At 39.4% G+C, this 14,143-nt stretch overlaps 2 protein-coding genes across 10 annotated transcripts in view; both read left to right on the top strand.

The window, feature by feature from the left end:
• ehmt1b (euchromatic histone-lysine N-methyltransferase 1b) overlaps positions 1-6,211 on the top strand; it is a 31,474-nt gene extending 25,263 nt beyond the window's left edge. For 8 of the 9 annotated variants that reach the window (XM_057359591.1, XM_057359595.1, XM_057359592.1 and 5 more), the window contains 8 exons: positions 653-820; positions 903-1,047; positions 1,674-1,751; positions 2,455-2,570; positions 2,886-2,972; positions 3,109-3,187; positions 3,925-4,100; positions 4,324-6,210. In XM_057359591.1, the coding sequence (XP_057215574.1) occupies positions 653-820; positions 903-1,047; positions 1,674-1,751; positions 2,455-2,570; positions 2,886-2,972; positions 3,109-3,187; positions 3,925-4,100; positions 4,324-4,507 (1,033 nt within the window). In that variant the 3' untranslated portion in view covers positions 4,508-6,210. Of the gene's footprint in view, positions 1-652; positions 821-902; positions 1,048-1,673; positions 1,752-2,454; positions 2,571-2,885; positions 2,973-3,108; positions 3,188-3,924; positions 4,101-4,323 lie in introns of all 9 variants that reach the window. The other variant, XM_057359590.1, reaches the window with a different exon arrangement.
• Positions 6,212-9,286: 3,075 nt separating this feature from the next.
• LOC130569766 (voltage-dependent P/Q-type calcium channel subunit alpha-1A-like) overlaps positions 9,287-14,143 on the top strand; it is a 47,117-nt gene continuing 42,260 nt past the window's right edge. Inside the window, exons 1-2 of the mRNA XM_057359611.1 lie at positions 9,287-10,018; positions 12,141-12,247. Of these exons, the coding sequence (XP_057215594.1) occupies positions 9,757-10,018; positions 12,141-12,247 (369 nt within the window). The 5' untranslated portion in view covers positions 9,287-9,756. The remainder of the gene's footprint in view (positions 10,019-12,140; positions 12,248-14,143) is intronic.

Below are 14,143 nucleotides of genomic sequence, written 5' to 3' on the forward strand. Positions count from 1 at the left end.
AGAACAAACAATAAAGATTGGCACTGGAATTAGAGTCGAGGCAAATTCCCAGAGGGAAGCACGTTAAATGTGGCAAGCGTGGGTTGTGAGTTCCTTGAAAATCAGAAGTTTAGGACAGGATAAATATGGAATAAAAGAAGGATGTTACGTAGTATTTATAATAACTGTACCGCAGGATTAGAATCATATCCAACATCTTATTCAGGTGCTTGTGTGGAACCTTATCTTCTGATCGCCGGATCAATGTCGTGTAGATTTATTAGTGCTGGATTCTAGCAATAAAGTCTTGCTCTCATTTCCTGGATGAATTTTATTATTGATCTTTTGGCAGGCAGTTACAGTGATTGGTTAGGTCCCTAAATGTAATATTGCCATAGGAACAGCTTGGTTACGCCAACATATTTGGCAGCGTTTTATTACTTTGTACTTTGAAATTAAATCAGTAATATTAATCAGACTAATTAATCAAATGTTTTCTTAACAAATGCATTTACCTATAATATACAGTCCATACCAAACAGTTCATTCCTATGGAATCTTTCTATTCTATTCTTTTCTTTCATTGTCTATTCATTTTCACTGCACGGCTGATGTTATTTCGTACATTCGGCTAGTTTTGTTCGTTTATTTGACTCTCTTGTGTCTCCTGTAGCATGTTTCTGTCACGGGGGGCGCACGCAAACCTGAAGAACAAAGAGGGAGATACTCCCATGCAGTGTTGTAGCCAAGCTCCGAAGGTTTGGAGCGCCCTGCAAGCCAACAAGAAGCAGCGAGAAACTAACTGCAGCCAGAGCGCCCCTACAGAGAAACTTCTGAACCGGTAATCTCACTTAAATGAGCCTTCTCTTGCTTACATGTTACCCAAGAAACATGGCTATAAACCACCGCTCAATTGTATTTAGGGATATCGCTAGGGGCTACGAGAAAGTTCCCGTTCCGTGCGTGAATGCAGTGGACAGCGAACCTTATCCCGACAACTACAAGTATATCCCCAACAGCTGCGTAACTTCCCCAATGAACATCGACAAAAACATTACTCACTTGCAGGTAAACATGCTCACGCTCATCTCCGCTTCTTTATATTTGTAATATTCTATATTAGGGTTGCATGATTATGAAAAATTCATAATTGTCGATTATTCACCTCCATACTGTAATTGTGATTTTTATTGTCTATTAATAGATTTTACTTTGAAGCTGTAAAACAGCTGCATGCCATATTCTTTCTATAAACATCCCAAACTAAATAATATAATGTAAATAACAAAGAATTATGGGGGTTATGTTCTTAGTTAAACAAACCAAAACAAATGGCTAAAGGACACGTTGACATATTAATTCTCTGATTCGCCACTGTATTCTGTGCCCAAACACACTGCCGAAACGCACAGAAATGAGCGCAATCGGACTGCTGTAATTGAGGCTTTCGTCGATTATGTGATTGTTTCACCTGTAATTGTTATCCCGATTTGTTTTTCGATTAATTGTGCAGCCCTATTCTATATTGTAAAAACAGGCGTTTATTGCGCACTCCAGACATGAGTTGCTTTACATGTCACTTCCTGTCTGAGTGGGCGGTTCTTGGCTAAAACCACATACTCTCGCTGATGTCAGTTGGGACTAAATGAAAGATGAATCTGTCAATTGATCACTGATTGTATTTCTCCTCATAGTATTGTGTATGTAAAGACGACTGCTCCTCGGCAAACTGCATGTGCGGCCAACTCAGCCTGCGCTGCTGGTATGATAAAGTAAGTCAGTTCTTCTAAACCCTTCATCCACATAGCAAACTAAACTGATTTCTACACAGCTGGGATGTTAAACCTGTAAATTGCGAAGACCTTTATGAGATCAGAATAGTTATATGTGCAATTAAATGTGGAATTGATGTTTTAGCCCTAAACCTCTGTTAAAGGAATAATTCACCCAAAAATGGAAATTCTGTCATCATTTACTCACCCTCTTGTCTTTTCAAACCTGTATGACTTTCTTTCTTCTGCTGAACACAAAAGAAGATATTTTGAAGAATGTTGGTAACCGAACTACGGTGGGACCCATTGACTTGCGTTGGTTTTGTGTCCATACAATAGAAGTCAATGGGTACCGCCGTTGTTCGGTTACCAACATTCTTCAAAATATCTTCTTTTGTGTTCTGCGGTAGAAAGTCAGGCAAGAGGGTGAGTTAATGATGAAAGAATTTTCATTTTCGCATGAACCAGCCCTTTAATTTCTTTTTAATTTGGCAAACATCTCCTCCTAGAGGTTAAACTAGCAAAGCACAGCCAGCGAGATTTATTAGTATTACTAGGACAATCTTCATTATTATATTTTAAGAAGTTGTTTTTTTAAGAAGAGGTTGGTTTGGATCATTTATTAACCATCTAGCAACCACTCACATCGCGGTACCCATTTTGCCCATGCATGCATGTGAGTTCATATGTTTTGTGTTGGCAGGAGAGCCGTCTGTTGCCCGAGTTCTGCAGCGAGGAGCCGGCCCTTATTTTCGAGTGTAATCACGCCTGCTCGTGCTGGAGAACCTGCAAGAACCGTGTCGTACAAAACGGAATGAGGTACCTCGCAACCTATTATATTCCATACAAACCATTACCTGAAACAGACATTGTGATTCTAAAACAAATATGTGATGTTACTGTAGTCAGGTGAAGCATTTCTGATTTTGCCAAGTGATTATATATATAATCCTGTTTTAATACCAACATGAAATAACATGAAAATCTGTTTATAATTTTTTTATTTGAAATCACTCCAAAATCTATTCAAAAACCCTAAATGTAAATTAAAGGTCAGTTTAAGCCATTTAAAGTCAGTATTTACATGGCAAGCGACACCAGTGTTTGATGTGAACTTCTTAAATCTTCACTCAGGTCAAGACTGCAGTTGTTCAGGACACAACTGATGGGATGGGGCGTCAAGACATTGCAGGACATCCCGCAAGGGACCTTCGTTTGCGAGTGAGTATGTTTCTTTCATCCACCGTGAGCTTCATTAGCTCCTTCTACAGTTAAATCTGATCTCTGTGAGCCACTTTTATCTTAACTGTGTGTGTGGTTGTGTAGTGCGGTCTAATGTCTCATCTGCTTACAACAGATACGTGGGTGAGATCATCTCTGACGCCGAGGCAGATGTCAGGGAGAACGACTCCTATCTTTTCAGTCTAGACAACAAGGTATAGCTGTTCTTAAGATGCCTCGCTTACAAAATCACATTAACTTCCCTGGCCGTTTCCTTAAATAGCAGATTATCAATGCCTGGACGTATTGGATTTTTTCTTTGGTTTCCCTTTTTTTAGCAAAGAAGAATGTTTTAGTTCAGTGAAACGTCTACTAGTGTTTTAAAGGGACAGTTCGCCCAAAAATAAACATTCTGTTATTACGTACTCACCCTCGAGTTGTTCCAGATCAGTATACATTTCTTTGTTCTGATGAACACAGAGTAAGATATTTGGAAGGATGCTTGTAACCAAACAGTTCTTGGCCATCATTCACAATGGTAGTCAAAAGGAAAAATGGCAATGGTAAAGATCCCCAGAACTGTTTGCTTTCCTACATTCTTCAAAATATCTTCTTTTATTTTCAACAGAACAAAGAAATTTATGAGGCAATTTTTTCTAATATGATCTTCAGTGGTGGCCAAAATCTGTTTGGTCACAAGCATTCTTCCATATATCTTTCTCTGTGTTCATCAGAACAAAGACATTTAAACTGATTTGGAAATAATTTGGAGTAAATGATGACAGAATTTTCATTTGTGGGTGAACTGTCCCTTTAAGGCTCATTTTTTAAAGCACCAGAAACTTTAGAAATCTAGAAGGAAATAAGAGATGGTATAAATATTCCGTTCCACATTCTAGATTGTAACTTTCCAGATCTTTTGTCCTCAAGATGTTTTTCACTCTTGTTCTAGGTCGGTGATATGTACTGCGTTGATGCCCGTTTCTACGGTAACATCAGCCGCTTCATAAACCATCACTGTGATCCCAATCTGTTTCCCTGTCGAGTGTTCACCTCCCACCAGGACCTGAGGTTTCCTCACATCGCCTTCTTCGCCAGCAAGAACATTAATGCTGGAGATGAACTTGGGTCAGATTCATATATTTTATAACAATTTACTCGCTCAAACTGGAGATCGGTTTGTTTGATATTTAGCACGGCTATAAACATGAACTTCCCATCATGCATCAGTAGTTTCATGAACATGATTGGGAACCACTTTATTACATGAAACTACATACAGTTTAGTGATGTGACCATTGAAGCACTGAGATTTCTTCAAGCGTTTTTAATCACTCCAATTGTTCCGCAGGTTTGATTACGGCGATCACTTCTGGGACGTAAAGGGAAAGTTGTTCAGTTGCCTGTGTGGCTCATCCAAATGTAAACATTCGGCAGCCGCCATCGCCCAGAGACAGGCGGACAGCACGCCCGGCGACCAGCAGCCCAGCGCTCTGCCCGACACCAGCTCATCCACCCCATCGAGTCCCAGTTAGACCCACGTCTCTACCATCTGATATCTGGTTCTTCTACCAACCTGTCACCTTCCTTCACCAGCATGGCCATCACTAACAGCGCCAAACCAAGAATCAAGCGACAGCCTGGGCTATTTGAGCTACACCCACAATGACACATTGTGGTCCTGATTGGCTGACGCTACAATTGAGGCACATTGATCGCATTGAAAAGTGTTTGGTGTACAGAAGGTGAGAACTGCACATTTGGGCTGGACTTGAAGTGTTTAATTCTCAACTCCACCCATCTGGAAAACAGTAAACTAAGTGTCATAAAATGAGCTCTAAACGGATTGTTTTCTCAGAAATCGGGGCCAGTTAGGGAACTGTCTTTGAAAACTACCGTATTCTTGATGGCGAGCAGTGCGCGCACAACTCGGACGCCATCTTGTGGTTACGTCTTCAACTTGCTTTTCTGAACTTCAGACATTCTCTTGCATATTTCTGTTCATCTTTATGGATTCCGTTCTGTACACTTTTACTTTAGCATTCAAGATCTGAAAGATTCCAAGTGAATTTGAAAATACGATCATTTAACTGTTCCCACATTCATGTGCTGTCCTTCCTAGGTTTTATACAGAATATGGATCATGATGTGATTTTGAAAGACTGACCCTGTGCTTTCTCATTACAATCGAGCTCATAAATCAACTTTACATATAGGCTTCTCTATTGTCGTCTGTGGGATGGCCCCTCGTGCCCTTCTATGATTGGTTCACAGACGCCGGGCGTCGTGCCAGTGCTACCCAAATCCACGAAGATGTCAAAAACGCACATTCTTGGCCTGTTTCTCCAAGTTGTGAATGCCTGGACAAGGCCTAAATTGTGTCTAGAGTCCTATGGGTCATTTCGAGCATGTTACAGGCGTGGATAGACAAGGCTGTTCTGAAATGCAAATGACACGTAACACCATCACTGCAAACGAAACTGTAAGATATTTTTAACATTTCTGTACTTTCAGTTACAATGACGGAACCTATCAGCATGCTTTCGAGACATGTGCTTTAGGATTAGGACTGGAAAGTGTACTTGTGGTTGAATGAAACGCGAATAGGAAACGCAAATGGTGCTGAAAAAGGTTTTTTGTTATGTTTATTTTTTTATTACTCACTAAGTGAATACAAGTTGTAAAATACAAGCGAGCGTTTCATTTTTTCACTTGTATTTTGAAATTTACCTCTGGTTTTCTAACTGTTGTTGACATTTAGCCTGTCTCAAGTTTGTTCCATAAGTTCATTGATGGTGAAGCTCTTTCTGTCTTTTTAAATGTCGATAGTGTAGTGACGTCCTTTGTGCAAATCAAGACAGATACACAACACTGCAACATGAAACAAAACAACGAGGAAGGTGAAAACTGTAACATATTTCTGGACAGCGAAACATGATACACAATCCAACTGGTTGTGTTTTTCTTTTTCAATAAATTTACTACTAATAAAAGAGGATCTCTCTAGTTTTTATGCTGCAATAACATCGTGTGATGACGATGAATGTCAATTTTTGGAATGGAAGCCTAATGAAGAAAATGGATAATGGTAAATAACAGCACGTTGACATCAGTCATCTAAAAATACTTGGGGAAAGATTATAGTTAATTACAATATTAAAGCTTTAATTTCACAAACAAAAAAAGAATTATTTTATCAATAATTTGTAGTTTCACTTTTAAAGGGATACTTCACCCAAAAATGAAAATTCTGTCATCATTTACTCACATTCGAGTTGTTCCAAATCTGTATACATTTCTTTGTTCTGATGAACACAGAGGAAGATATTTGGAAGAATGCTTGTAACCAAACAGATCTCTACCCTCATTGACTCCCATAGTAGGAAAAATTACTTTATTCTTCTTTTGTTCTATTAAACACAAAAGAAGACATTTTGAAGAATGTTGGACAGCAAACAGTTCTGGGGCACTTTTAACTACCATTGTTTTTTTCCTACTATGGGAGTCAATGAGGGTTGAGATCTGTTTGGTTACAAGCATTCTTCCAAATATCTTTCTCTGTGTTCATCAGAACAAAGAAATGTATACACATTTGGAACATCTCGAAGGTGAGTAAATGATGACAGAATTTTCATTTTCGGGTGAACTATCCCTTCAAGCACTGCACCTATAAACAACATCAACAAAGTTAAATGAGGACGCCTTCAGTTCTTTATCAAGGGAGATTTTATTTTCGGTTTTCTAAACTGTATGATTGTTCTCTTCCTGATTAGAGAAAGCAGTGCTGTAATTGATCCAGTGAAATGCAGGCTGGTGATGATTAAAGCTTTTAAACTAGCGAAACAGGAAACCGCCTTTCCGCATTCCGCAGTGACAAGCAGCAAGACTTGACTACAGCTCTATCACAGTGGTCAGAACTGTTATAAGGTTTGCGGTTTGTGGATGCAGAGCATTACAGCTGGAAATTTATAGAGCTCCACGAGATTCACCACTAAGATCATGAACTCTAACTGGAAAGAGAGAAGGTCCACAGTGATCTATGGTAGGACATTCATTGGGTTTGTCTTCTGTGCTTTCTGTGTCATTTATTGGTTTGCACTTGTACGTTTTTTTCACTTGTTTTAGTGATGGATGATGCTGTAAAAAATGCTCCTTGTATAGTAATAATAATTGGTTTAAAAGTAAGATCATGATTTTTGCGTTGTGACATTTTCATGATGGTTTGTTTATTTAACCAAAATAAAGAGAGTACTATAAAAATATTAATGATGTATTATTTTAAATAAATTATAAATTCAATTTAAACACATTTTACAATAATTCATTAACTTAAAGTGAATTATTATATTTTATTCAGATGAGTATATTTTTTAATATTTGTTTGATTGTTTAGTGATAATGAGAATCGTACAGAAAAATGTGCTGAGTTACTACAGTATGCAAATGTTACAATGCAAAAAAGCTTAGCTAAAAACGTTTTTCCTTTAATTCATTTCTTTACATTATGTATGCGTATATCTGTGAGAATATACAGGTTTAAACTTTACAGGACGCCCGTTATCTTTCACCCTGCGCTTGTCTTTCTCTCTTAATTTTACTACATGTTTTCAGTCAATCTGTGTTTTTTTTTATTTAAAAAATTAAAGCTGCTCGATTGGCCACATTTGGAACATGGCGGATGTTGACCCTGGGCTCAGAGTTCAGTTCCTGGGCTCGAACCCCTGAGATGCCAGATAAGCGGAAGAGCAGAAGAGCAGCTTTCACAGAACTTTCAAGCAAGGACAGTTTGTATGGAGAGTGTCAGGCATCACGTGAGGAGCAAAACCCAACAGAAAACAGCAAATATGATACTGTTATTGAGTTGGAGAGGCCCAGTGACCTGAGAGAAACAGACATCATCAGTGCTCATGAAATGTATCAGGAGAAAATCACATCACGTGAGAACAGGTGAGAACAGAGGGTTAGGTCACGCGTGTTATTTTAATTGTACGGTTACGGCTTTTTTCATTCTGATATGAAATTTGTAGAGTTTAAAGGTTTGTTATTACAAAGTAGGAAGTAGTAGGTTGAAAATGTGAAATCCATTTTTTAGCCACTAGGGGTCTAAAGATTATCCTTAAGTATTTCTACACTTAATATGCATGTGCAAAACCAAAATGTAACATGTTAAAGTTCTCTCTTGCATCGTTTATCAGCTTAACTATTGATTAGGAATGTATGCAAGTTTAACAACAAGACTGATAGTTTTCTAGATGCCAAATTTGGAATTGTATTATTTTATGCAATCCCATTCAGACATTTTTTAAGGGTGTCTTAAGTGTCCAAATACATAAGGCCACTGTATATAGATTTTTTTCTCCATGTAGTGGGGTTTGCACATAGGCTATTAACCCAAAGCAAATTATATTTCCGTATTTCCTGACAGCAATTATATAATTTAAGAGGTCTAGAAATGTTCCTGAGTAGTTTCTTTCATATTTTAGTCTTTGTCATTTGGTTGAAATGTGTTGAAATCCTTTCCAAGGCAGTGCACTAGAGTATTTGGGAATGAAGCTTTGGTATAAAGAGACAGACACAGATTTGTTCAACAGCCTGAAGTTTCTCATGAGATTTGTGTGACTTGTGGACTAGCTTCATGCACACAGAATTCCTTCACACTTGCTGATTTCAAAGCCAAGCGCTTCACATGTGAACATGATGGATAGCTTTCTTTTGCCTCCTTGGAGAATTGGATACACCCTGGGCAGAAAGACTAATATATGTTTTAACTTTCTCTCTATATTCTCCATACAGTAAGTGACAGTCCCCAGCTTATTATAAAATGATGGTGCTCTACAGTGCTTCCCCTTCTATATAGCGAAATAAATGTGTAAATGTGCTTTAGACAGCTGGTTGTATTTTTTTGTAAACCACCTCTTCAATAAAGCTCACCAAAACAATAAAATATGATGCAATAAAATGTTAATTCCCAAATCAATACCTAAACTATAGGCTTGGGGAGACCAAATGTAATGTTTTTGAGCTGCTTGTAATTTACGGCCCCTAAGGTACAGTTGTGAGATTTCAACATAACAGACAGTTTCTAGGGATACGCCTCAATAACGCATTTGCTTTGTTCGCACTGAATTTACTGTAGATGTAATAAAGCATAAATGCTTAAAGGTAATAAAATCCAGTGATGATCAATTAAGACACCCCACCCCCCTCGCTCGTCAGCAGGTGGTCCTCCCTATAGGGTCCTTTTGGTCACGTGGAACAGCGTACACTCATTTGGCACCATCGGTACCGCGCGCGCTGTGGAAGCAGGTGGAATTGTTGATTGGAAGCAAAAACCACATCATTTCTAAAACACATACAGGCGTAGACGCGCGTGTGTATGAATCCCGAATACCTTTGAACCTTTTTTCTCGACATGCATTGTTTCCTTTTTCGTTTTGTGTGACGCGTAAAGTGATGGGGTGCGCTTTTGGTTTCGTGACCTGTCAGCGTGGATCGGCTCGTGTTGGATAGATGTGGCATGATTTGAATGCTTACACATTTGACATCGTTTTAAATGGGCTCGACTGGAATTACATTCATATGAGAAGTTTTCTTTGTTTTTGCGATTTTCCGAGAGATGAAGTGAAGGCGCACGGTGGGATTGTGCACAAAGGGGAGACTTTCTGTATTTTACAATTGACATACGCTGATGGAGACTTTAAGTGGTAACAGATGCATTTACTGTAATGTTCGTCCTGCGTTTTCGATTTAACGCCTGTTTGGATTTTACCTGTTGGATATCTGCATGTCTAGGATGGCTCGCTTTGGAGACGATCTGCCCACCCGCTATGGAGGTCCGGCGGGCGCTGGGAGAGGGGGTGCCCGGGCGGGAGGTCCTCCGGGCGGTCAAAGAATGTACAAACAGTCGATGGCTCAGAGAGCCAGGACAATGGCATTATACAATCCCAAGCAAACCAAACAGAACTGTTTCACCGTCAACCGGTCCTTGTTCATCTTCAGCGAGGACAATGCCATACGGAAATACGCAAAGAGAATAACAGAATGGCCATATCCTTAATGTTCACGTTAAAATAAATAAATCACAATTTGACAGCAGCACCACTACTACATTTCCACAGCATTACAATCTAGAGGCATACAACAACGCATGCACATTTTTTTTTTATTTTCAAATTTGACACCAGGAATTTTTGACACTGATGTTCTTATGGGTGCATAAACAGAGATTGGCAGGATCTTTGTGTTTCCAACGCGAAGACATTTGGCAGCCGTTGGTCGTGTCGGGGTGTTGGCTGATGCACCGCTTTTATTTTCTAATTGGAGCGTGCGAGCAGAGCACTCGCGCAAATGAAAAGTGAACAACACTAAACAATAAGTGCTTAGTGCGCTCGTTTCAGTCTGATTGATGTCATGCCAACTTGCTTAATTTTACTCTTTCAACGACACGGAAAGAATTGACTTGTTGCAGTTTAGGTTTGTTCTTATGGGCATGCGTTCTGCTAGAGCCACATATTTTAATCTCTTAAAAAATGTTGGTTTTATGATAGTAAATGTATGTCCCATGATTTTGGGGGAAATTGATTGCTATTCGTATTCGTCAAAGTTCTGCCACAAATTGCATGGTTAAAGGGTTCCTGTAACGAGACCGTGGTAAATTTGGTTTTCGTAAGGGTATAGCCTAAAGGTAGTCACACTGGGAGCAGTTCAGTGCCTAAACAAGCACAAACCCCACCTCCCCCTTAAAATCAAGAGGGTCAACAGATGTGATGCAATGCTGTTTAGTCAGGCAATGTAGTGCATTGATACAGAATCCAGCTGATATGGTCAAGGGTGTGTCAGACATGGCCATATATCGGAGACAGTTTTATAATATTAATTTAGAATAGGTGAGTCAGAGTCATAAGATTTTAATTGGCAAGTGCTGTGGTGGTGATTTTTCAGGACCCTGGAGAGCGCAAACGCTCTTGAATATTTCAAGCCTTCTTACTATACTTTTAAAGCTCAGTAAAGCCAGATATTTATTTATTTTTGTAAAATGCAATGTTTTATAGCTTTGTTAAATTCAGGATTTACTTAGCTGTGTAGACTTTCCTTAGGGGTGACAAGAATCATATTGAAGTGGCCATTGGATCTTTCCTCCATGAATAGCAATTCCATAAAGACTATAGCCATAGGGAACAAGCAAGAAAACCAAATCAGAAAAAAATAAATTGTCCAGCAAGAATGAAATGTGACGGTCAACCACCCAGAAATATGTTAGCAGCCTTACTATATACTTTCAGCATGCCATTTAGAAAATCTCTGTCAATCAAAGAGCTTTAATAATAATGACATCGATGGGCTTATGCAAACATTTCATGCATAAATATGATTTTATAGTTAAAGAAAACATTGTGTTGACCTCTTGGGCTATGCTGATCTCTACTTGTTAATATTTATCACAGATCATAAAAACAAGATTGTACAGATCCTGTTTGATGTTTACAGCCTTGAGGGAGGTGTTGTAAACGATTTCACTCATGGGGAGTCAACAAACAAAAAAACAATGCCTAAACATGGCCGTCTAGGGATGCCAAGGAGACAAACTAAAAGATGTTTGATGTTTGATTCAATTGTTTGATTGAGCTTAGAGGTATGCAAGTTGTTCTCTGTTAGGGTTGTTCTGTCCTCGTCTCCTCCGTGCTTGTAGGGGCTGTTAGTTTTTAAATGACGCAGTCCCTTTGTCCTTGGTGTGATGTGTGAGGAAAAGAAGCAGTTGCCCCTGAGGATGTTCTTAAGCTGTTCCTTAAACATTATGATTGTGTACACCAATGCGCGGAGACAACTATAACTAAGCTGTTTTGTAGGTTGGTGTCTTTTGGCTCTGTGGTGCTATCCAAACCTTGTTGGTGTTGTTTGAGCATGCCGAACAGCCAAATACATCCGCAATGGTTTATCCAATAATGTGAGTTTGGGATGAGACAACTTGTGTAACAGCGTTCGTAGTTCTGTGATACTAGTGGCACAGGAATTTCACTTCACACTTACAGTGTAACTATCAACACATATTCAGTTCACATCAGGCTGCAGATGCCACATGTACATTAACATAAGTATTCGCTCTTTCCTCCAGAATGTTAGATTTGTTATAATCTTGATATATAACGATGTTTTTCCTTAACTTCATCACTCCATTCGAGTACCTGATCCTCTCTACCATTATTGCCAACTGCATCGTGCTGGCCCTCGAGCAGCATCTTCCAGCTATGGACAAGACGCCCATGTCTGAACGCCTGGTGAGCATCAATGTCCTTTTTCTTCTTTCTCATGCTTGTCTTGTCATTGACTCTTAAAGGGATAGTTCACCCCCAAATAAAAATGCTGTCATCATTTATTCATCCTCATGTTGTGCAAAACCTGTATATGACTCTTTCGTCTGGGGAACACAAAAGAAGATATTTTGAGAAATGTCTCAGTGGTTTTGTGTCCGTACCGTGGAAGTCAATGGGGGCCAGAGTTGTTTGGTTACCGACATTCTTCAAAATATCTTTTGTGTTCTGTTGAAGAAAATGCTTAGATACTTTCAACCCAGCATTGGGTGGAAAAGGGACAAACCCAACCTTTGGGTTAAATCAAAAACTTGGGTTAAACCCAACATTGGGTTGAAAATAATCCAGCATTTTTTAGAGTACATACAAATTTGGAGTGATATGATGTAAGTAAATTATGAAATGATTAAAATTTTTGCGTAAAGCACCCCTTTAAAGGAATTGTTCACCCAAAAGTGGTCCCCATTGACTTGACCATACTACTATTTTTACTCCTAATATGGAAAGTCAATGGAGACCATTTTTTGGGAAAACTATTCCTGCAAGTAGTGCCTGTCATGACTTTTGTAGCTTCAGAACATCTTATCTAGTGACATCAGATTTGCATCTACTTCATTTCTTTTTAAGACCTCATCAAATTGCTGTAGATTTCTTTCAAGTGTTCACATATCTCCTGTTGAAACACTATAAATGTTACGTTTTCTCAATGTGTAGATGTGCACTTGTGCATTGAAATTTCTTGTGATCTTTAAAATGAGAAAACACACTGACTTTGTATTCTATAAAACACAGAGAGCTAGATAGTGAGAGATCAGCGTGTATTTGGCTTGCTTTTCTTTCCACCCACACACCCGACACATCCCCTGTGGAGTGTATTGATTGATCATTTTAGCGGTCTTGCACTGGTAGCGTGGGTGACCAGCGAGCCTGTCGGAGCAAAGGCCCTTATGCCGCTGTCGGAGAGCCCATCCAGTTCCACTGAGAACCACCCTAGCGCTTCACACGGACTGCCTCATTAAAACACAGCCTGCTGGGAACCATTGACAAATGCGCGCGTAACGCCGCTTCCCCGTGATCCGACCGTAAACCACGCAGAGAGGCTTTGATCCTTCTGCTTTGCTCATATGGCCCTCTCAGAACAGCAGTGGAATTGTGTCTGTTGAGTCAAAGCCATACAGCGTCGCTGCTTCGTAGTGCAATGTTGCAATATTAAAGCCGGTGCTGGACTGGCTGGAAGATTAAGGCAGTAATTCTGTTTGTAGGCGGTGTTGTTGGATTTCAGACTCCCTGGAGGAACGCTGCGATCACACAAGGAAACATTATAAGACGATGGGTCCGTCACAACCTCTCGCAGTCACCCGGTGCTGTTTGTAGTGGGATTGTAGCATACCAGCACAATCTCACGGGAATTCGTAAGTGCTTTACGAGGTAGCTAATAAATTTGCGTAATTGTACGTTTTAGTATGATGTGCTTTTGTGCCAGTGACGTTAGGGTCAGGGGAGGGGCTAAAGTATAGCTTTTTCTAATAATTGTACGTTTTTGTGTGATTTGAATGGTACGAATTCATACGAATAAAAAAAGTTATGAATTCCAGTGAGAACAGTTTGGCAATATCTTTTATTAGCAATAACTCTTGTACAAGTATTAAATCTGGTATTTGATTTCTTTTCATTTATTTAAAGGGATAGACCCAAAAATGAAAATTCTGTCATCATTTAATCACCCCGCATGCCTTACTTTCTTTCTGCAGAACACAAAAGATTATCATCTGAAGAATGTTGGTAGCCAAACCACGGCGGTACCCAGTTGACCTGAGAGTTGGTTTTGTGTCCATACAATAGAAGTGAACCGCTGTTGTTCGG

This window comes from Triplophysa rosa, linkage group LG19, assembly GCF_024868665.1.
Source record: "Triplophysa rosa linkage group LG19, Trosa_1v2, whole genome shotgun sequence".
In the NCBI taxonomy this organism is placed as follows: domain Eukaryota; kingdom Metazoa; phylum Chordata; class Actinopteri; order Cypriniformes; family Nemacheilidae; genus Triplophysa; species Triplophysa rosa.